Genomic DNA, 24,343 nt, shown 5'->3' with positions numbered 1-24,343 from the left:
CTTTTCTAAGTAAGTAATTACTGATTCGCAGCACAACATATCAGCATAGGAAAAAAATTCCAGAGTGAAATCGCAGGTTTTATATAAAAATTAAGGTGTGAGTAGGATAAGGGATTAGGTAAATCACTAGATCTGGGAATATCTGTGTACCGCTTGTTAGCAACACTGTGCTTTTATGGAAAAGACCTTCCACCCGAGTTCTTCCAATTCTGTTTAGAGGCATTATGTAATCCCTCTACTCCTTACTTTTTCCTTTACAGAAAAAGATAATAATACCCATTCCGTGGGATTGTGGTAAAACATGGTACATGCCCAGAACACAGTAAATACTGAAATACATGTTAGCTGATTTTATTAATAGTATTACTTATAGATTCAGTTTTTGCTCAATACTCAACCAGTGTAAATTCTCTGTACCCAAAGAAAATAGGAAGAATGAAATGTGTTTCAAATTTCTCCCAAAGATGAATAATCTAATATTATAAAAGTTCTCTTAGTCACTGGAGGGGGGAATCTCCTTGTGTGGGTAGAGATGTTAGGAATGAACTGGAAATTCTACCTGCACTCCAGGATTCCACTGCTGTACTAGCAGCAAAGACAATACAAGTATATCTCCAGATATCTTCCTGTGTATGAGCAATGGATTGGAATTGCATGCTCCATTAGCACCTTATTACAAGTGACAGCTATGTAATTTCTGCGAGCCAGATTATAGGATGACAAGAAAGAGAGCACTCTAGCAGAAATGGCTGGTCACCCAAAGCCCAAAGTGTCACAAGTGACCCTTGGTAGGAGATTCAAGATCAGAGCCTCCCTGAAACCCATCAGACTCTGCAGGCAGCCCTTTGGGTACCTGTATCCTCCCCAACACCACACTTCTAATAAGATTAGGTGTATTCAGTAATAGACAGGGTCTCAAGTTTATGATAACTCAAATAGTATTTCACACTCACTTCTCTCTGAAAGTCAACTCAGTTTAAAATAATTACAACACAGCTTTATGAATGCAGAGGGTGTTTTCATTTTATTGCAAACTTAACTGACGCATTAATAGGTCTTAATGCTAAGGAAGAAATTAGATAAAAATCACAAGACAAATAAGAAAATAACAAGGTCAAATAAAGTGTTCAGCTAAAGTTGTTCTAATAGGAAGATCACCTAGTGCCCATTTGCTATATAGGACTGGACTTAAAATTATTATATAATTAATCTATTATGCATAGAACCTCCCACATTATCTTTAAGACTTAAATGTTAACAAAAAAGCAAAGTTAATATTAATGAAGCACCTGTGTCCCCAAAACTACATTAAGTGCATTACAAGTATAATTTCATTAATTTCCTAGTAAGATTAAAGTAGATTATATTCATTTCATCTTTTTTTAAAAGCATCACAAATTATTTGTGGAGTTTTTAAGATTTAAAAACATCACATTCTTTGCTACATACCTCTACACTTAGAGAAAGTTTGAAAAAAAATAGAAACTGTAAATTTATTACCCAAATCAAGTGAAAAAAATGCTTCGTTCATTCATTTAAACACATTGACCTCAAAGAACCAGATGCTATACACACATACAAACTGGCACATGCATGCACACTTGAATATTTATCCAAGGCTACTAAATTGCAGCCTAAAGTGAATGGCTCAGAGTAAACTTGGGACTTTTGCTAAGAAGAATCTCCAAATGCGGGGCAAGAGCTACATGACCTGGATAAGTGAAGATGGTAGGAGATCCTCCTCTACTCTCCCCTGCAAAGATTGCAGCATCTCCTTTGAACCTATGTCAAAGCCCAGTATTCAAGAGTATCAGTTTGAAAGGGCGCTAAATTATCAGCCTGCTCAGAGAACTGTGCTGGGTGGTTTGCGCACTGACACCTCAAGATGCCTCATCACCTCCTGAAAAATAAGGTGCTCACACAGCCTGCCAGAGTGTGGCAAAGGTCTGGAGGTACAACCCACTACCTGACTTTCTCCGTGGCTCCTCCCGCTCTCTGCCTTGAGCAGGATCTTGGGCTTCCGGGACTTGAAGTTGCCCATGTTGGGTCGCAGCACGCCGTCCACCAGCAAGGTCTGCTCTACATGCTGCTGTGGCTCCCGAGAGGGTGGTGCGGGCTCCTCTAGGAGAGCCCCGGCTTCGGGGTAATTTTCTTTATTGTCTTCATCTCTAAAACAGGAAAGGCCCAATTTAGAAAGCACCCAAAAAAGTATTAAACTGCTTCGGGAAAGCGAGGCTGGCATACTCATAGCTGCTCTATTTATATGGTATCTAGCAAAATGTTTAGAGTAGACTTAGTTTCACAGGAACAAGAACCGAAGAAATGTGAATTTCACTCTTTAGATCACTCCATAGTCCCTTCTAATCTTTGCTGGTGAATACATACTTTTTTTTTTGTAGTTGTGACTTTGTGCATACGATCACATCTGTTTTTAATTTTTCACTTCAAGATGCTTTCATGTACATATTTTTTTCTCTCACAATAATAATGTGAGATTCAGGTTAGAGATCATCATCCCAGTTTTATAGAGTAAGACTGTAAACCTCAGAGATTAAATGAAGTGCTTAACAGAAGGGCTAATTCACCCAGACCCAGAGTGGTAGCTAGGTCTTCAGACTCTCCTGCATATATGTCTTTGATTTAAAGCATGCTATTTCCTCTTCCCTGGCATGTTTGTAATCATCTCCCTACAGTTTTCAAAGGCCTCTAGAAGTTTAACAGGGTCTACTTTGATAAGAAACATGCTACTTGAAAAAAATATAAAACAAGGGCAAAATTTTACCCAAGCAAACCATCTGACAACACCCTCAGTGCACACTCGAAGATCCTGTTGTCAGGCTTTCATCAGTGAGGAATTGCTGGAGGTGACTGAATGGACTGGCGTTACCTCCATACATTTAGTGCCGGGGTGGCATTTTAATTTTCACTAAGCAAACAAATTCATACAGTATCACCCCACTGTTTCAATTTCCTCCAAAGGAGTGACATAACACTTTTATTTGAAGTCATTAATCCTTCTTAAATCTAGGTGCATTTTATATTCTTATTTTGCTAAGAATCCAGGGATATAACCAAATGGGGCATTCACTTTATACAATCAGTATCCTCAACCTCAATCCACTGGCAATCATTTGGTACTAGATCATGCAATTCTCTAGGAGTGACCATTTCCCGCAGGTGCTGTTTTTCTCTCCTGCTCCCTGATTGGAGAACCCATAAAAGAGATTTTGACAAGGTCAGTTAGGAAGCAATTCCTCATGGTTCAAGGATACCTAAAGCCAAAAAACAAGACCAGCAAACAAAGGATTTCTGTGCCCCTGTTCAAGATGCCTTTTCACAAGTAAAAGAGAGATTAAATTCACAGAACTGATATTGAAAGGATGAACTCCAGTTAGCCTCTGGGAAAAGATCAAAGCAAACATCAGGATAGGAAGTCTGGCGCATGATCAGGGTGTAGTCAGGCAAGGCGTGGAAATAAAACTATGTCAAACAGTTCATCTTAAGCCTCAGAACAAACTTCATAATGCCTGATAAAGGAGAACCCAACAAGTGAAACAATTCTTCAGTATTAGTAACTGAAAAAAAAAATCACAAGTCAGTGCCAGTGACACTGGTTAATATTTTCCCTTAAGATCGGCTACAATTTAAAAAATTCTAACTCACTAATGGATTTGGAAAGTGATGTGAAACCATGAGTTGGAATTGTACTGGTTCATTTGAAATTTCTATCACTGGAAACAAAGAATGTTCATTCATGCACTCTGTGTTCCCCGGTGAGAAACAAAAGGAATGGCTGTCTTTACAGTAAACCTAAATGGGTCCTCATTCAAGGAAAATTCTAGAATATTCAAGAATAAGTGGGAAAATGTCAGTTTTCAAATCTAAAATTACTCTTTTGATACACTTATTCCTAAAATAATACCTGGACTTCATTTTTACATATTTTCAAGGTGCCCCCAATTTATAAAATCATCTTGTTCACCTCCTTGACTTGAAAAACAAGGAACATGATCAGGGGGAGCTAAAAGTATCTTTCTCTCATTACACAAACTTAGAACCTAAATACAAAAGTCATCTTTAGAAATGTCTTTCTAACCTGTTAATGGTTCCTCAGAATCTCCAAAACAGGAAAGTACAAGTTATGTAATTTATGCCACTACTTATTGGAATCATTTATAACTGAGAATGAACAAGTAAGTGGTGTTCTGAAAAGAATAAGAGTCTGAAAGATCCTCCCACATATTAGTTGTGTCACCTGGTCCACAGCATGTCACCTCTCTGGTCCTCATCCTAAGATGGATGTCTCTCCACCTTGCAAAGACAAGACAGTCCCTATGAAATACCTGCCATAGGAAGCTGGCTCAAGGCCACAACCCAATAAATGGGAGCTATTGTTATGCTCACAGGGCTTTAGCCAAATGGTTTTTTGTAAAGAAAAAACTGAGTGCCCTTTTTAGTCTCTCCAATACCTCCAGGATAAATTCCAAACTCCTTAGCAAGGTACATAAACCCTTTGAAATCCATGTTTGTTTATCTCTGGAGCTTCAGTTCTTACCACTCCTGGCCTCCTCACTCCCACAGGCTCTCAAGACTCCTGCCATCCTGAACTGCCTGCTATTCCTACGACCCTCTGTTGGTTTTCCAGTAAGTTGCTCCCTCTGCTTGGTGGCATCCTCTTTTTCTTGGCCTTATATCACACACACACACACACACACACACACACACACGTCATGTGCTATTGTAATTTTCTTTAGGAATCCATCCCAGAAACCTCTCTGGGCTATTTGGTCCTTCTAAATGAATCCTCTGTCCACGCTAGTAAAATGTACTTAATGCACTGTAGCATCATCATCTATATTGACTGGTTTCTGGCACAAAAAAATAGGCCTTCAACAATTGTTTGTTATCTAACAAACGGACTTGAGAGTCAGAGAGACCTGAGTCCAAATTCTGCTTCATGGTAGCTATGTTAGCTTGGATGAGCTATAATCCCTCTGAGCCTCAGTTTCCCTACTACCAGATAAAGAGAGAAACATCAGCCTCCTTTCAGTTGTTTGGATTAAATAATAAAATGTACATGAAAGTGCTCTGAACAAGCAAATATGGAAGAAAGTTAACTGTGAAGGTTTTGCCATACCATGAACCCCTCGATGACCAGGACCATACTCCAAACATTTGATGACATGTTTGGTGAATGAATCTATAATCTCTTCCACAGGCTCTATGATGGGAACATTGAGATGGTATAATCAATATTTAATTCAGTAAACATTTAATTAGCATTCCCCATATGAAGGCACTGCCTGGGTACTAAGGGGAGCATCCCAAAACTGGACAAGACAAAACTTCCTTTAAGAACTGATAGTTTATTAGAAGAACTTACACACAAGAACAAGTGACTGTAATTCAAAGAGGAAACAAAGGAGCCTAGACCCAAATGATTTCTGTCCTTCATAATTAAGAACCAGGCAATTGTGGGTCATACCTGAGACTGGAGCAATCAGTCTGATCTTCATGTAGGGAGACTGTGTCTTCGTCACACCTGGAGAGAAGGAACAAAACCACATCAGATCCAACAGTCTGTAGCAGCAGAAGCAGCAAGAGTCTGAATTATCTTCGATTAGTTCAGTAAACTAAAAAATAGAACAACCCTGACCACTCTCTCTCTCTCAAACTAGCTCCAATTCCCAACATGTGTACCAGGTAATGACACCAATGTTGTCATATGTGATCATACCTCAGAACTAGAGGTAACACTCCTTTATGATCCACTGCTCTGAATCACCTAAACTAACAAGATTTTGGCAAGGACTGAAGTGTTCAAAGCACTTGAGGGACATCTAACACCAAGATTGGTGGATTATTCTTGGCTCGAATGCACTGTCTGCCTCTTGAAATTTCCTCTGCCTCAGGCAATCATAAACCACATCAGCTTCCATTTGGCTTCCTTCATTGGCCTCCAGACTTTCTCAGTCCCCTTCCTTATCACAAAACTTCTGGAATAACCTGGTGAAAAATTCGTGGCTCCTCTAAATGAAAAGTCTTCTGTGTTCAACACTGCCTGAGGGAATCTAGAGCAAGACCACTCTCTCACTCTAGTGTAGGAGGGAGCCTTTGTTCCTGTTCTCAGCCCTTCCTATCCTGCTCCAGCCTGGAATGCTTTTCCATCTCCAACTCCTACTTATCCTTCACTTGCCCAAATGAAGTCTTATGAGCTCCATGAACCAAGTTCACCCACAGGCCACATTCCTACTTTAACCTTGATACATAAATGTTTACTCTTCATTCTGAGGTTTGGGTAACCAACTGTATCTTGCCTCACACTGCTCTGTAATTCCTTCATACCTCTGAGCTCTTTTAATTAGTTATTAATTCCTTGAGAAGAAATGATATTTTTTTCTAGATAAACCGCCACAGTGCCCACAGTGGTACCCCAAAGTAGGCATCCAATAAATGTTTGAATACAATCATTAGCTCTGGCTCCTCAGCAAGACTGGAAATAATTTAACAAGCATTTATGGAACATTTGCTATCTTTCAGGTACTTATTAGGCATTGGAGGTGTGCTTCTCAAACTCTTTGGGATTTAGGACTGACCAGTTTGTTTTCTATTTCCAATCCACTATGGTAGTTTGGTAAAAATGCCACAGGGATGCCAAATTCCCATAAAATTTATTAAATTCTTACTCCCTATTTCTGTACTTTCCTTGTCTCAGGCAAGTTACAAACAATTTTGGGGCCCATACTTTTAGTAGCACTACTTCTAAAGGACACAAAGTTGAAAAAGTCCTCCACCCTGCCCTGAGAGATTCACAATGTAATGAGTAGACAAAAATAAATACATACATATGTAATATCACCATAATATAATAATAATATTCATACTTTATGAAATCATTTATAATTTTTAAATATTCCTTGCTTGCAATGGTATATAACTTGTCCACAGAACAAATTGATGAAAGCTCCAGTCCTCTTCCCTCACAATCCCTTTTAAATTATGGGTTTTTTTTTAAATGAATTAAAACAAAGGCTACATAGATTCTAACTCTCTCTGCCTGTTGAAATATTTTATTCCTATTGGCAGTTAAAAAGAAAAATCGGTCGACTTAATACAGTGCTCTTCTTAACAAAATAATTAAATTTTCTTGCTTTCTCATGTTTTTGACTGTCAGTAAGCCACTCTATCCATCTCATGTAAACAACAATTGAATTCATAAGTATTGCCTTATTCTCCTCCATCAGAGACATTCACTTTAATAGATCATCTAAGCTTTGTAATTTGAATGAAAAATGTTTCCCAATGAAAGTAATATTGCAAAGTAGAAAAACCAGCGACAAACAGAAACCTAGAATTTTTGCTTCCAAAGAACTAAGGTTCAATCGGAGTTTCAACCCTAGAGCTCGACAATACCTATTGTTTGGGAATTTGGCAAGAACATATTTTTCTCCCCCTCACTTGATTTATTAACTTTTCAAAGTACAATTAGGTAAAAATGGAAACTCAGCACCAGAACATACAAAGTTGCACATGCTTTTTTAAGTATGAGGTCAGATCCTGATTAGCTGATCCAATTTTAAGGCCTATTGAATGATTTCAGTAGCCCCTCAAGGAAACACAATTCCTAGGTCACAGATACAGCAATGAAATAGATCTGTGTACTGGCTTACACGAACACATATACAAGCTTTTTAGTCCAGTTGGATTTTACATTTGCTTTGATGAAGACCATTAAGTTGTATTGAATTAACATCTCCTTTGTGATTCTTCTGATGATTCCTTGAGCAGGAGCCCCCTGTACAATGTTGAACCAACTGTAAAACTGGATTCCACAGTGGAACCCATATCCAGATATCCCCATTCCTATAAGAAAACCAGCTCAGACTAAGTACCCCAATGGTCTTGGGCATGGCATTTTCTTACTATATTATAGCCCCACTACAGGAATTTAAAGACCAGTCTCTTTAATGATCTCCTTAAATATTCAAAACTTGGCATCTTCTACATGCAATGCTTTTCAAAACGTAAACTGTGACCTATTAGTAGGTCTTGAAATTAGATAGCAGCTACCAGCATGCTGTTATTGTTGTTAGAGAAATAGAATACAACATAGCAGTATCATAAGGTTTAAGTGTTATTTCACAGAACTTATTTAAATAAGTCATGTATATATGTGTGTGCTGGATTGCGTTATAAAATGTTTTTCTTGGGGCGCCTGGATGGCTCAGTCAGTTGAGCATCCAGATTCTTGATTTTGGCTAAGGTCATGATCTCAAGGTCATGAGATCTCTCTTATGAGAATCATAAGATTCTCTCTCTCTCTCTCTCTCTCTCTCTCTCTCTCTCTGCCCCTCCACTGCTCATTCTCTCTCTCTGTCTCTGTCTTTCTCTTTAAAATAAAATAAAATAAAATAAAATGTTTTTCTTACTACTGTTTGTAGTTAAAAAAAATGTGAACAGCACCTCTATTAAATGACTTCCTTTGAAGTCTCATCAACTAGGGTCTAAGTCCCCGAGTTCTTGATTTGTTGTTACCCAGACAATATATGGATAATTTGTCCTTGCAATCACTTCTTTGTGAAATGCTCAGGGTTGTTACCTTTTTCCCTCTCGGAGTTTTATTCCCTCTATCAATCACAAACAAGAAAATCTTATGTGGGACTTAACCTTCACCGCTTACCTTCTTTTTCATAGCATCTCGGTTAAGCCTGCCGATGCAATCAGGTAAGGGCCACCTTCACACAAGAGGTGAAGGAATTGCCCAAGTCCAACGTGGAAGGCAATGGTCCCTGTGGTATTTCTGCTCCACCATACTGAGCCTTCCAAATAGTCTCTTTAGTTTATATTCCAGAGGCTCGCAAAAGAAGGAGAATGACTTGTTTCTTAGAATAATGGTGGGGAAAGAAGTGCCCATGAGAGGTTCTTTTTATTGACTTGGGGTAAATGAGAAGAGAGGCCTCACATTGGTTATTAGATAAAATGTGGTTGTGCCAAGAAGGAGACTCCCATTCACGCAGTAGTCCTGTGTTCCCTGAGATCAAAGGTGCAGAGGTGCAGCCTGAAATCCTATGGGATTTCTCAGTGTGTCTCCAGAACCATTTGCATTAGCATTCTTTGGGATCCTGATTAAAAGGGCAGGCTTGGGCCCTACTAGCACCTCAGTGTCACTAGATGGCTAGCTCCCTGAGGGTGAGGCCCAGGAATGTGAATTTTCAAACCAGACTGCCTTCTCAAAAACACACAAACATAACTAACACTGACTTAAAAGTTTACAAAGCCCATCACTGGGCTGACTCCAATATAATCGCCAATGGTAGGTTCCCATTTTGGGATAAAGTCTGGGAAACTGAATCTTGTACATGTTTCTTTTTTTTTAATTTTTTTTTAACGTTTATTTATTTTTGAGACAGAAAGAGACAGAGCATGAATGGGGGAGGGTCAGAGAGAGGGAGACACAGAATTGAAACAGGCTCCAGGCTCTGAGCTGTCAGCACAGAGCCCGACACGGGGCTCGAACTCATGGACCACGAGATCATGACCTGAGCTGAAGTCGGCTGCTTAACCGGCTGAGCCACCCAGGCGCCCCTCTTGTACATGTTTCAATGTCCTTCCCCAGTTCATACTGATGATCAGTTTTGAGAACCACTACTTCAGATGATAACTAATTCATTGCAGAATGCATTTGCTGGCCAGGCTTCATTTCATATAGCAACGTAGCCAGAGCAACATAGGAAATGACCATGGAAAAATAGATAAAAGGACCCTGCAGATACAGAAGGGAAGTCCAAGGCCATTCTGATCTTGGAAGAATTTGGGTATAAAAAGAAACTGAATTGGTTCAGAACTGCACAAACAGTGCCAGGCCTGGGAAAAAACCGAGAAGAGAATAAAATCTGTCCTTAAGTCCCTCCCAATTTCCCTTCCCTTTGACTCTTAAGAGACCCCCAGGAGGCCAAGCTCACCCCTACCAGGCTAGACTACCTGATAACATAAATTATATTAAAGTGTTAATGACAACTTGAATCTGCCTCCCAGGGGCACAGACTTTTTAATTTCCATTTTAATAAGGGTCACCACCAGAGGCCTTCATGCAAAAGAAATAATCTCTGGGTGCAATTTCAGATACAAAAAAAAAGTGAGTGTGGGTAGGAGGAAGTAGGAGGGATAGGGGCAGGAGGGAAGGAAGTTTGTATGTATCCAGAACAGACAAGGAGGCAAGTGCCTCCTCTGTGTATGTTAAGACCACTCCCAAATATTTACTGAGCACCTGCTACATCTAATTCTCAGGATAGCGATCCTGGTCCTGTTGGCTTTGGGGTAATGCCAAAAAACCAAGGAAAATGTTTTGTATTCCTGATGAGAGGAGAAAATGTTACACTAGACAATAACTAGTTTTCAGTGACCCTACTTTGTGCTGTGTGACACCTATGAAGCTTTTGGTATTTTTAAATATACTCCTTTCATTTTTAGATTAGCCAGATGGCATTCCAATTGTCACTCAGGGCCTTATAAAATAAATCACTGTCACCTCTCTGAAAACAACAACAGGATCTTATGCAATCAGAACTCCTTGAGGAGTATCCAAAGAAAAAGTACCAGACTTTTCCCACAGTTAAGTGTAAAACCTTTTTTAAAAAAATGTCCATGTGAAATCTGGAACTGAGTATCTCATTTTGAAGCCCCTATGTCTGAGGCTGACTCTGGGGATTCAGCCACACAGGGCTCCCAAGAATCAGGCACAGAAAGCACTTGGTGCCTATAAGCACAGCAAAGGGAGGAGAGCACCACCTGTGAACCTGAACCAGGAAGTCACGGCCTATCTTTGGCGTGCATACCTCAGCACACGTTCCCTCCTCCTCTCTCCGGCTTTTAGAAAACCAAAGTTGCAGCAATCTCATTAACAGATGCTGGCCCCAGTGAGTATTTTATATGGCATCTTGTAAAGTCAATCCTGGATTGTTGTTTTTTTAAGTAACTCCAGTTAAGTGAGCCCAAAGCTTGACAATAAGAGAGCAGCATATCCAAACGCAGAAACAAAAGATGTGGGAAACCATGGGACCTGGGAAGTCCTGTAGAATCTTACCCTTCCATCACCAAGTCATTATGACTGTGGTAAAACTTGACACTCATGTATCTATTCCCACATTTATTTGCCTTTTAGGAAATTTTAGCAAACAGTTCCTGAGTTACTGGGCTTTTCTATATCAAACCTGCAGCATTTTTTAAACATAGGTGAGTATGTTTAAAAAAGGGATGTATGTATACATCCCTTTTTCCTGAACAGCTGCTGAGTGACTTTACCAAAAGGTCCCAGAAGTAAACATCATGAGTTAGCCTAGAAAGACTGCTAAATGCAGTGCAGATACTTCATATACATGTATATATGTAAATTTTATGCAAATTACATATATTAGTATAACATACTACCTACTAATTTGTAACATATATGTATAGTATAATATTAGGAAAACATCCCATTAGGAAGGGATGACAAGAATTAAAACCATGAACTATATCTAATAAAAAATACTATGACTGCTGGCCTTGAGTAAAATACTATACTCCTTCATTCCATGTTTAAATTATGTTAGTTGCCCCGATCAGCAGCTTTAGCCATAGGACAAGATGGTTTATTCCTCCTATAGCCACATCTTTGAGGTCAGAAGACAAAAAATGACAAAGGGAACGAAGAAAAGTTCACTGTGTCTTAAAAATCTGTAGACAAGAGAGGGTAAGAACAAGTTTAACCTGTTTACCACATGCTAGAATTCAACTCAAGTCATTTCACATCTATCTTCCATTTGTTGTAAATGTATACAGCATGCTCCGTGAAAACTGACACCAATGTTGGCAAAATAAAACAAAGCTTCCTTTCTGACATGTCAAATACATTTTTTTTTTTTTTTTTAATTTGAGCTCCAAGAATACATATCTTAGAGCACTGAGCTCCTGCAAGCAATTAGCTTGTTATGATCTCTCCCCCCATAGCTGCTAAAAGGCTGATTTCAACCTGTAAAGATTTCTGGGCCCCATCATCAGTCAGCACCTCTCCCGGTCTTCAGAGCCCAGATTACAAGAGACAATGCATCTAATACGAAAAGCGGCGGGGGACGGTGGAAGATACCTTCACGATAGTTGCTTCCAGAGAAAGGCATGCAAGTGTTATTTTAACAGCAAGAATCACTTACTCTGTTACAGCGGTGCTGCTGAAGGAATTATCCTGAAGGCTGAAACAGAAACAAGAAAACATCAGCCAAGTCCGGCGGGGGAGCCGTCTCCCTGATTGCTCTCCGGGAGTTAGAGCACACACACAAACATGGCATTGCAAGGCAAGTCTCAGGGCTCGCCCGGCACGCTTGCTCTACCTTGGGCTGCTGTCTGCACATGCTCGCAACGACACCCCCAGCTGGGGCCCAGCCGCACGGGCGAACCACAAAGCCCAGCAGCCCGCGAGGCTGCGGGGATAGAGCTGGGCGGGGCGCAGTGGCGGAGCTGGCCCTGGGCCCCGGGCCCCCCAGGATCCGCGCAAAGAGTGCCTGGAGAGTTACCGGACCTCAACCTCGCCGGCCCCGCACCTCGTTTAGTCCAGGCCTCTTGGTGCCAGCCACCCCGGGGCTGGCAGTGGGAAAGCCCAGCCGTTTCTGCCTAGGTGCTGAAATCGCTGGGGGACTTGCTTTCTTCCAGACGTCTCCTGCCAATTTTACAGAGCTACCCCCTCTAGGGATGGAGGCTCGCAGAAATTCATCCGTCAGGAGGGAACGACGATGGAGAAGAGGACATAGCTGTTGTTTTTGCTGTGTGTGTGTGTGTGTGTGTGTGTGTGTGTGTGTGTGTGTATGTGTGTTGCTTTTTATTGCCCTGCATTTGAAGGAGGGCTCACTGCATCACACCCGCTTGGTCTGCACTGTCATTTCAGTCTCAGAGAGGAAGCGCCCAGCTTCTTGAGGACAGGGCTATGAATGAACCCACGCAGGGCCAGTGGAGAATTTATTCCAGGCCGTACTGGGGACTGGAGGGCCGTGCAAGGGGTGGGGTGTGCTGTGCCCAGAGTAGCCGGTCTGAGTGCCACTCCCAAGCACCCTTACAAAGGGCGAGAGATGGAATCCACAAATGCCATCCATTTTTAAATAAAGGCAGCCCTGTTGGGGGAAGGGAAGGCTGTCAGGCCTCCATTTGCTTCATTCCCCTGGGAATATTTGTCCTGCCCTCTTTCCATTGTTCTTTTCTCCTGCCAACTTGACCTTGATATGAAATGAACAGTCATCTGTGAAAGATTCTTATTTTGATTTTTGAATTAAGTAAATTCCCCAGCCACCCCCCCCCCCTTTAACCTCTCCACTCGCAGAAGCAGCTGAGATGGTATGTTTTAAATACAGTATTTATGGTATGTTCAAACGATATCAGGCGATGAGTTAATTTATAACACAACAACCATCTCAAATTTTTACTTTTGGTTAATTAGAAAAATTACCCAAAATTTGGTAATAAGGGGGAAGAGCATTTACCTTTCAGTATCACACTGAGACTTTGTTTTACAGGTCCACCCAAGGACTACTTAATTCTCTAGGAAAATGTACTTGTGTGTGACGTTGCTGCTCACTATTGGTTAGATTTCAGATGCTGGAGTTTCCTGTTAAGTTGTACATTTTGTCCAATCTGTCCAGAGGAAAAGATAACCTAAATGTTTATGGTATTATTGCATTGTGCAACTTTAACCACTTTTGTATCTCACCTAACAATCATATAGAATATTCTTCTACATGCCTGTAAATATTCAAATACTCTTGGTTTCAAAGGCACCACACTCTTACAGGTTCCTTTATTAATAAATTAATAGATTTCTGATGTGTGCCTATACTTGTATAAGTGTCATGTTTTTAACTTTTATTATACTTTGAAAAATCAAAATTCAGTTTTCCAAGAAAAACAGGTTTCATTAAGGTCCTTTGCAATTTTCTTTTCCTCACTTCAAATATTTGAAAAAGTAGCTGAATAAAAACCCAATATGGTCTTAGACCTGAACTCTACAGACTATAAGAAGTTTATAAATATTCATCTCAAACAATATATATATGTTCCTTAATCACCTACTGCCTCATATGAGCTATGTTCAGGAGTGTTAGACATGAACTATTATATATATATACACACACATATACATATACATATATATATACATATACATATACATATACATATACATATACATATACATATACATGTATACTCATTATTTAGTTGCCACAAACTGAGATCTATTCTTTCCATTCTATTGAGACCAATAAAGGCAATTCTATATTCCACATTCTTGGCCCTAAAGATTTAAAGGTTGCCAGTGTTCAGAAACCCCTTTTACTCATTGTCTATGGTGCTGATTCTTAACGTTCTAATGCAGAGAAAGATCATACTTTTCTCATTTTAGCATTCCCAGTGATACATTTGAAATGAGAAAACGCTGTGCTTTTCAACTTTGAAACAGGACTTGGACAATATGAAATAATGTGAGCCTTTTGCAAATAACATAAAATAACAATTGTGTAAAATAAGTTCAAGTATTCAATAATGTCCACAGAAAAGAAATCAGAAATCTCATCAGGTCATGAATAAAATGTACCAAAATTATATTTTAGGTGGTACACTTACACAATGAAAACAATTTGTTGATATAGTTGATTATGGTTAAAAAAACAAAAATGTCCCAGGAAAAATAAAATCCTCTTATGTGGACTATATAAGAAAATCAATCACTCATTTTTTACTTCTGAATCAGTTCTTCTAACTTACTAGTTTTTACCTTAAGTCAGGTGTAGAAGTTATTTTTATAATATCTGGGGCTTTGTTTTGTTTTAATATTCTGTATTATCCAACTTGGAATAGAGCAATACTGATGAATAATCATATACCATCTGGTTATTCTGAAGACCCTGTGTGACAAGACAGCAGTTTAAGATGAGTTCAAAAAGAGAAGCAGAAAACTAATACTGGCATTCTGGAAAAAGGTAACTTCTAGACCTGTGTTTCCCAAAGCGACCTCAGTGGAATTCCAGTTTCCCAGATGATCCAAGAAAAGGAAAAGAGAGCTACATCGTCAAAATTAAGTTTTTGAAAAGGTGTACAAGCTGACCCTTGAGCAACAAGGGTTTGAACTGTGTGGGTCCACTTATGTACAGATTTTTTAAAAAATTTTTAAAGTTTATTCATTTTTGAGAGAGAGAGAGAGAGAGAGCGAGCAAGCATGAGCGGGGGAGGGGCAGAGAGAGAGGGAGATACAGAATCTGAAGCAGGCTCCAGGCTCTGAGCTGTCAGCACAGAGCCCGATGTGGGGCTCGAACCCACAAACTGAGAGATCATGACCTGAGCTGACATCGGACACTCAACCAACTGAGCCACCCAGGTGCCCCGTACAGGTTTTTTTTAAATAAATACAATACGGTATTGTAAATGTATTTTCTCTTCCTTATGATTTTCTTAATAACATACTCTTTTTCTAGCTTGCTTTGTTATAGAAATGTAGTATGTAATACATATAACATACAAAATACATGTTAATTGACTATTTTATCAGTAAGGCCTCCAATCAACAGTAGGCTATTAGTAAAGTTTTGGAAAGTCAAAAGTTGTATGTGGATTATCAGCTGTGTGGAGGTCAGTGCTCCTAACCCACACATTGTTCAAGGGTCAACTGTGTATTATAAATTCACAATGCACGTTAGGCAGCAAAAAAAGTATTTCTTTTTTTTTTTCATTACTTTTTATCCTGTGGGTTTTTTTTAAGTTTTTATTTAAATTCCAGTTAGTTAACATATGGTGTTATATTAATTTCAGGTGTACAATATAGTGATTCAACACTTCCACATATCACCCAGTGTTCATCACAAGTGCAGTCCTTAATCCACATCACCTATTTAACCCATCCTCCCAACCTGCCCTGTGGTAACCATCAGTTCGTTCTCTATAGTTAAGAGCATGTTTCTTGATTAGCCTTTGTCTTTTTTTCCCTTTACTCATTTGTTTTGTTTCTTAAATTCCACATATGAGTGAAACCGTATGGTATAATAAATCTGATTCACTTATTTCACTTAGCATAATACTCTCTACCTCTATCCACATCATTGCAAATGTCAAGATTTCATTCTTTTTTATGGCTGAATAATATTGCATTGTATATCTATTACCACATCTTCTTTATTCATTTGTCAGTTGATGGGCACTTGTGGTATGTCCATAATTTGGCTATTGTAGGTAATGGTGCTATAAACATTGGGGTGAATATATCCCTTTGAATTAGTATTTGTGTGTGTTCTGTAGGTAAATACCTAGTAGTGCAATTGCTGGATCATAGGGTAGTTCTATTTTTAACTTTTTGAGGAACCTCCATACTGTTTTCGAGTGACTCCACCAGTTTGAAAAAAAAAAAAATTAAAAAAAAATAAAGTATTTCATCATTTTTTAACCAATGTTTTTCTTTTTTTTAAGTTTTTTTAAAGTTTTTATTTTGAGAGAGCGAGAGAGAGACAGAGCGAGAGAGAGCAAGTAGGGGAGGGACAGAGAGAGAGAAAGAGCAAGAGAATCCCAAGCAGGCTCTGCACTGTCAGCACGGAGCCCAACGTGAGGCTTGAACTCATGAACAATGAGATCATGACCTGAGCTGAAGTTGGACGTTCAACCAACTGAGCCACCCAGGTGCCCCATTAACCAATGTTCTTCAAATTCATTGAGGAATCAACAGTTTTTTATTAAATATATTATCTATTAACATAATGTTTAACTAAGAATTTTGAGAAAAAGACTCCTGAGTATATCAGGGAAAAACTGCAAAACAGATTAACTAGTATAATTATTCAGTGAACAAATAAATGAATGAACAAATGATACTACCAGTCACTATTCCATAGCTGTGAACAAGACAGACACAACACCTGTCATCAAAGTCGTTTTACAGTAAATGTGTATGTATATATGCATACATATATGTAACATCCAGTGTATATATTACATGTACAACCTTATTTTTTAAGGCGTACATGGGGAACTGAAGATGCTAGACTTAAATATGGCTAATTTATTTACATATTAGAAGTTTCAACATTTTATTTTTTTATCAGTGCTCTTAAAACCGATATCTAAATTTCAGATTTTAATAATAATAGTCTTTTCCTTATAATTGAAAAAGTACTTAATTCCAGCGTACTGGCTTGACTACATGCAAAATATAAAAGCAATGATGTAGTAGTCAGATATGACTGAAAACAGAAAAAGGCTAATAAATACTGTTTCATTATTATTATTATTGTTATTATAAATAAGAATACATAAACTTAAATCTTGGAACATAGACAAACTGCTGTGCCTGGGTAGTTAGATTTACAGATGATATTTTCTTTCTATTTTCCATAGTGGCACAGTGTTTAATAGGGTTTTTAAAATTTTTTTTAATGTTTATTTATTTTTGAAAGAGACAGAGACAGAATGTAAGTGGGTTGGGGCAGAGAGAGAGGGAGGCACAGAATCCGAAGGAGACTCCAGGCTCCTAGCTGTCAGCACAAAGCCTGATGCAGGGCTCAAGCTCACGAGCTGTGAGATCATGACCTGAGTTGAAGTCAGACACTCAACCAACTGAGCCACCCAGGCGCCCCTTTAATAGGTTTTTTTTTTAAGAACAATAAAAATGAGGGGTGCCTGGGTGGCTCAGTCGGTTAAGTGGCCGACCTCGGCTCAGGTCATGATCTCACGGTCCGTGAGTTCAAGCCCCGTGTCGGGCTCTGTGCTGACAGCTCAGGGCCTGGAGCCTGTTTCAGATTCTGTGTCTCCCTCTCTCTGACCCTCCCCTGTTCATGCTCTGTCTCTCTCTGTCTCAAAAATAAATAAACGTGGGGCGCCTGGGTGGCTCAGTCGGTTAAACGTCCGACTTCGGCTCAGGTCACGATCTCGCGGTCTGTGAGTTCGAGCCCCGCGTCGGGCTCTGTGCTGATGGCTCAGAGCCCGGAGCCTGTTTCGGATTCAGTGTCTCCCTCTCTCTCTGACCCTTCCCCGTTCATGCTCTGTCTCTCTCTGTCTCAAAAATAAATAAATGTTAAAAAAAAAAAAATAAAAAAAAAAAATAAACGTTAAAAAAAATTTAAAAAAAAAAAACTCCTTCTTAAGAACAATAAAAATGAAAACTTTACTAAATGTAGATGGGCTGCTCTTAAAATGAAACGAGCTCCATCCATAATGGCTTTTGATTTAAAATACTTGCACATCCCTGGAGAAACATGAAATCCTGTGAAATCACTTTCTGCAAGACACTGTGGCAGGGAGCCAGAATCTTTACAATGCCAGGAAGTCAACAAAGTTGCCTACTCTACTGGCCTGGACTCTGTGACTTGTAGTTTCCTGTCAGGACCCTTGGGAATGATCAAGCTTCCCTGTGGAAAGAGAAAACTCTTGCCTGAAGAGATAATTTTCCATAAAGAAAACTCTCTTGACTCAGTGTCCACTAATCCTTTTTTTTATCAACTCCAATATCTGAGGCCATGATTAGACAGCCCTCATTATCTGAGTGATCAACATCTGATCTTCTGAAGATTCAAAGATGCCCAGACAAGCAAAGCCATGACAGAAGAAATATAAACTGTTGGCCTACTGGTTATGATCTTGGTCTTCATTCAAACATCTCTCCCTAATTAATGCTAGTGTATAGCAAGTCCACTGTTGTCTAACAATCTCCCTCTGATTCATCTGACAACACAACACAGATACACTGTAAACTGATTCCAAGTGAAATTCCAAGATCTCATGAAGTCAGTGGAAGTGATGTCAGAGAATGTCTTGAACTGCATTTAAGTGACATTTTGGCAGTAATGACCAAAAAATATAAAATTGACAGAGATGGTGACATGTCAATTCCAAAGGGAATGAGTTTAATATCAAAGGGCTGAGAGTGGCCCTTGGAAAAATTTATGAAGTTCTTAATTTTGTAAATGTTACCTTTTATAATTATACAATGAGAATCAAATGTGAGGTAAAGGTTATCCTTTTGAACTGTTAACATTTTTAAGAAAAAAAGTATATATAACTCCTTCAATAGGCATGATTTATTCTTTATTGTTTCTAGGAATTAGCTCAGCATTACAATTATATCCATAATATAATTTAAGAATATTTTCATAATTTCTTTATTGCTTACCATGACTTACCCTATGCATTCTGGCCCTGGAGACAGCTCTGAAATTATCTCCAACCACTTTGGCCTCCCTGCTGTTATTACAACAAGTGAACTTGATCCTACCCTAGAACGTTTGCAGTTGCTATTTCCTATGCTAGGAACACCCCAGACCTGCTAAAATGTGCTCCTTCTGGGAAGCTTCCCTGATCACCTTCCCTAAATTAGTAGCTTCCATCACTTTATTCTGCTGTATTTTCTTCATAGGACCTATCACCACCTGATATTGTTTATTTGTGTTATAATTTGTTTATTTTTTTATTGTTTATTTGTGTTATAATTGTTTATTTGTGTTATAATTATCTATCTCCCCTACTAAAATAGTGACTCTTTGAGGACAAAGATTTGGGGGTCTAATTCACTACTCTATCCTCAGGGCCAAAAGGGGTGTCTACCATGGTAGCTACACAGTAAATATTTGTGGAATGAAATGAATTAGTGAATATTTAGCATCATTTTTAAAGATAAATCTCTATTCACTCCCTTACTTTTTCTATCTACTTTGAAGTACTAGTTTCTGTTTTAAGTGATTCATTGTAAGTAGACTTTTTCCAAGGCAAGTTATCTTCAGGTAATGAGGCTTTCCTGTACTGGACATTCCTTCCTTTGCCTTACAGGTTAACAAAGAGATTTCGTGCCATTATGCCAACAAGGCTGATGGTACTGGCTGCCCAGAACATTGTTTCTAAGCTGTGGTCCCATTCCAGCCAGAAAGAGCACTGGGATTGACTATTTTCTATGGAAAAGGGCATGGTAGTCAAATTATTGACCTAGAACACCCTATTATAACATAACTTTGGAGGAAAAAAAAACACGTTTCATTATTAATACCTTACCTTGAATTGATTTTCGGATAACCAAATACATCCTTCCTGTTGATGTGATTCTTAGGAGTCTCAGAAGTTATCTGGTCTAATTGTTTTTTAATTACCAAACTTCTGCAAGGACAATCCCCAATTCTTGTTTGAAACCCTCCGGGATGAGAAATTCACGCCTCACAAAGTCCTTTATTGGACTCCTCTAATTCTTGGGGGGAAAATGCCACTTACATTCTCCCTTGCTTGTTATTACTTTCATCAGTGGCTGAATGCTTCAAAGTTAATCTGCTCTATCTTCTGGTCCCCTGGTCAGGGACCAGGGAATCTCTTTCTTCAGTAGATTCTCACTTGGCATGATTTAGAATCCCTTCACCATCACTCTTCATTGTGTAGCTCAACATAAACTGTGATAATGTCCTCTGAAAGTGCAGTGACTACACTGACCATCTTAATCCAGGTATAGTTTTCCAAGTGAGTGGTGAAATTGAGTCTGCATCTCCTTCTTCCTACTATTATACTCTTCGCATGTGGCCCAATATCATTTTGAGTGGTCTGAGTGGTGGAATCACACCGGAGCCTCAGATTCTTGGAGTCACCTGCTATTCCTGACTCACATCTGTGCTATCCAGGAGAGCAATTAGTTTGTTGAACCATGTTCCAGCTTGCATATATTACCATGAAATTCTGTATTGTTTGATCTGACATTTCATGCTATTAAATACAACTTTTCAAGTCTTCTAGAATATACATTTTAGCAAAAATTATGTTGGTTATCCCTTCAAGTTTCATATAAACAGTACTCTGTGGATACAGTCCTTCTAAAACTTAAAGGAAACAACAGACTTACTTTTTTTTTTCTTTCAATATATGAAATTTATTGTCAAACTGGTTTCCATACAACACCCAGTGCTCATCCCAAAAGGTGCCCTCCTCAATACACATCACCCACCCTCCCCTCCCTCCCACCCCCCATCAACCCTCAGTTTGTCCTCAATTTTTAAGAGTCTCTTATGCTTTGGCTCTCTCCCACTCTAACCTCTTTTTTTTTTTTCCTTCCTCTGCCCCATGGGTTTCTGTTAAGTTTCTCAGGATCCACATAAGAGTGAAAACATATGGTATCTGTCTTTCTCTGTATGGCTTATTTCACTTAGCATCACACTCTCCAGTTCCATCCACGCTGCTACAAAAGGCCATATTTCGTTCTTTCTCATTGCCATGTAGCACTCCATTGTGTATATAAACCACAATTTCTTTATCCATTCATCAGTTGATGGACATTTAGGCTCTTTCCACAATTTGGCTATTGTTGAAAGTTCTGCTATAAACATTGGGGTACAAGTGCCCCTATGCATCAGTACTCCTGTATCCCTTGGGTAAATTCCTAGCAGTGCTATTGCTGCGTCATAAGGTAGGTCTATTTTAAATTTTCTGAAGAACCTCCACACTGCTTTCCAGAGCGGCTGCACCAATTTACATTCCCACCAACAGTGCAAGAGGGTTCGCGTTTCTCCACATCCTCTCCAGCATCTATAGTCTCCTGATTTGTTCATTTTGGCCACTCTGACTGGCGTGAGGTGATATCTGAGTGTGGTTTTGATTTGTATTTCCCTGATGAGGAGCGACGCTGAGCATCTTTTCATGTGCCTGTTGGCCATCCGGATGTCTTCTTTAGACAAGTGTCTATTCATGTTTTGTACCCATTTCTTCACTGGGTTATTTGTTTTTCGGGTGTGGAGTTTGGTGAGCCCTTTATAGATTTTGCATACTAGCCCTTTGTCCAATATGTCATTTGCAAATATCTTTTCCCATTCCGTTGGTTGCCTTTTAGTTTTGTTGGTTGTTTCCTTTGCTGTGCAGAAGCTTTTTATCTTCATAAGGTCCCAGTAGTTCATTTTTGCTTTTAATTCCCTTGCCTTTGGGGATGTGTCGAGTAAGAGATTGCTACGGCTGAGGTCAGAGAGGTCTTTTCCTGCTTTCTCCTCTAGGGTTTTGATGGTTTCCTGTCTCACATTCAGGTCCTTTATCCATTTTGAGTTTATTTTTGTGAATGGTGTGAGAAAGTGGTCTAGTTGCAACCTTCTGCATGTTGCTGTCCAGTTCTCCCAGCACCATTTGTTAAAGAGACTGTCTTTTTTCCATTGGATCTTCTTTCCTGCTTTGTCAAAGATGAGTTGGCCATACGTTTGTGGGTCTAGTTCTGGGGTTTCTATCCTATTCCATTGGTCTATGTGTCTGTTTTTGTGCCAATACCATGCTGTCTTGATGATGACAGCTTTGTAGTAGAGGCTAAAGTCTGGGATTGTGATGCCTCCTGCTTTGGTCTTCTTCAAAATTACTTTGGCTATTCGGGGCCTTTTGTGGTTCCATATGAATTTTAGGATGGCTTGTTCTAGTTTCGAGAAGAATGCTGGTGCAATTTTGATTGGGATTGCATTGAATGTGTAGATAGCTTTGGGTAGTATTGACATTTTGACAATATTTATTCTTCCAATCCATGAGCAGGGAATGTCTTTCCATTTATTTATATCTTCTTCAATTACCTGCATAAGCTTTCTACAGTTTTCAGGATACAGATCTTTTACATCTTTGGTTAGATTTATTCCTAGGTATTTTATGCTTCTTGGTGCAATTGTGAATGGGATCAGTTTCTTTATTTGTATTTCCTTTGCTTCAATGTTACTGTATAAGAATGCAACTGATTTCTGTACATTGATTTTGTATCCTACAACTTTGTTGAATTCATGTATCAGTTCTAGCAGACTTTTGGTGAAATCTATTGGATTTTCCATGTATACTATCATGTCATCTGCAAAAAGCGAAAGCTTGACTTCATCTTTGCCAATTTGGATGCCTTTGATTTCCTTTTGTTGTCTGATTGCTGATGCTAGAACTTCCAACCTTATGTTAAACAACAGCAGTGAGAGTGGACATCCCTGTCGTGTTCCTGATCTCAGGGAAAAAGCTCTCAGTTTTTCCCCGTTGAGGATGATGTTAGCTGTGGGCTTTTCATAAATGGCTTTGATGATGTTTAAGTATGTTCCTTCTATCCCGACTTTCTCAAGGGTTTTTATTAAGAAAGGGTGCTGGATTTTGTCAAAGGCCTTTTCTGCATCGATTGACAGGATCATATGGTTCTTCTCTTTTCTTTTATTAATGTGATGTATCACGTTGATTGATTTGCGAATGTTGAACCAGCCCTGCATCCCAGGAATGAATCCCACTTGATCATAGGGAATAATTCTTTTTATATGCTGTTGAATTTGATTTGCTAGTATCTTATTGAGAATTTTTGCATCCATATTCATCAGGGATATTGGCCTGTAGATCTCTTTTTTTACTGGGTCTCTGTCTGGTTTAGGAATCAAAGTAATACTGGCTTCATAGAATGAGTCTGGAAGTTTTCCTTCCCTTTCTATTTCTTGGAATAGACTGAGAAGGATAGGTATTATCTCTGCTTTCAACGTCTGGTAGAACTCCCCTGGGAAGCCATCTGGTCCTGGACTCTTATTTGTTGGGAGATTTTTGATAACCGATTCAATTTCTTCGCTGGTTATGGGTCTGTTCAAGCTTTCTATTTCCTCCTGATTGAGTTTTGGAAGCATGTGGGTGTTTAGGAACTTGTCCATTTCTTCCAGGTTGTCCAGTTTGTTGGCATAGAATTTTTCATAGTATTCCCTGATAACTGTTTGTATCTCTGAGGGATTGGTTGTAATAATTCCATTTTCATTCATGATTTTATCTATTTGGGTCATCTCCCTTTTCTTTTTGAGAAGCCTGGCTAGAGGTTTGTCAATTTTGTTTATTTTTTCAAAAAACCAACTCTTGGTTTCGTTGATCTGCTCTACAGTTATTTTAGATTCTATATTGTTTATTTCTGCTCTGATCTTTATGATTTCTCTTCTTCTGCTGGGTTTAGGCTGCCTTTGCTGTTCTGCTTCTATTTCCTTTAGGTGTGCTGTTAGGTTTTGTATTTGGGATTTTTCTTGTTTCTTGAGATAGGCCTGGATTGCAATGTATTTTCCTCTCAGGACTGCCTTCGCTGCATCCCAAAGCGTTTGGATTGTTGTATTTTCATTTTCGTTTGTTTCCATATATTTTTTAATTTCTTCTCTAATTGCCTGGTTGACCCACTCATTTGTTAGTAGGGTGTTCTTTAACCTCCATGCTTTTGGAGGTTTTCCAGACTTTTTCCTGTGGTTGATTTCAAGCTTCATAGCATTGTGGTCTGAAAGTATGCATGGTATAATTTCAATTTTTGTATACTTATGAAGGGCTGTTTTGTGACCCAGTATATGATCTATCTTGGAGAATGTTCCATGTG

At 39.1% G+C, this 24,343-nt stretch overlaps 1 protein-coding gene across 5 annotated transcripts in view; it reads right to left on the bottom strand.

The window, feature by feature from the left end:
- FAM13C (family with sequence similarity 13 member C) overlaps positions 1-12,523 on the bottom strand; it is a 179,166-nt gene extending 166,643 nt beyond the window's left edge. For 4 of the 5 annotated variants that reach the window (XM_078434263.2, XM_078434264.2, XM_078434265.2 and 1 more), the window contains exons 1-3: positions 12,189-12,359; positions 5,486-5,542; positions 1,967-2,168 (exon numbers count right to left, since the gene is read on the bottom strand). In XM_078434263.2, coding sequence (XP_078290389.2) covers positions 1,967-2,168; positions 5,486-5,542; positions 12,189-12,250 — 321 coding nt within the window. In that variant the 5' untranslated portion in view covers positions 12,251-12,359. The other variant, XM_078434267.2, reaches the window with a different exon arrangement.
- Between the last annotated feature and the right edge of the window lie 11,820 nt (positions 12,524-24,343).

The sequence above is a fragment of the Panthera onca genome, chromosome D2 (genome assembly GCF_046562875.1).
Source record: "Panthera onca isolate mPanOnc1 chromosome D2, mPanOnc1 haplotype 2, whole genome shotgun sequence".
NCBI lineage: Eukaryota > Metazoa > Chordata > Mammalia > Carnivora > Felidae > Panthera > Panthera onca.
This window is presented reverse-complemented; position numbering and strand designations above follow the sequence as displayed.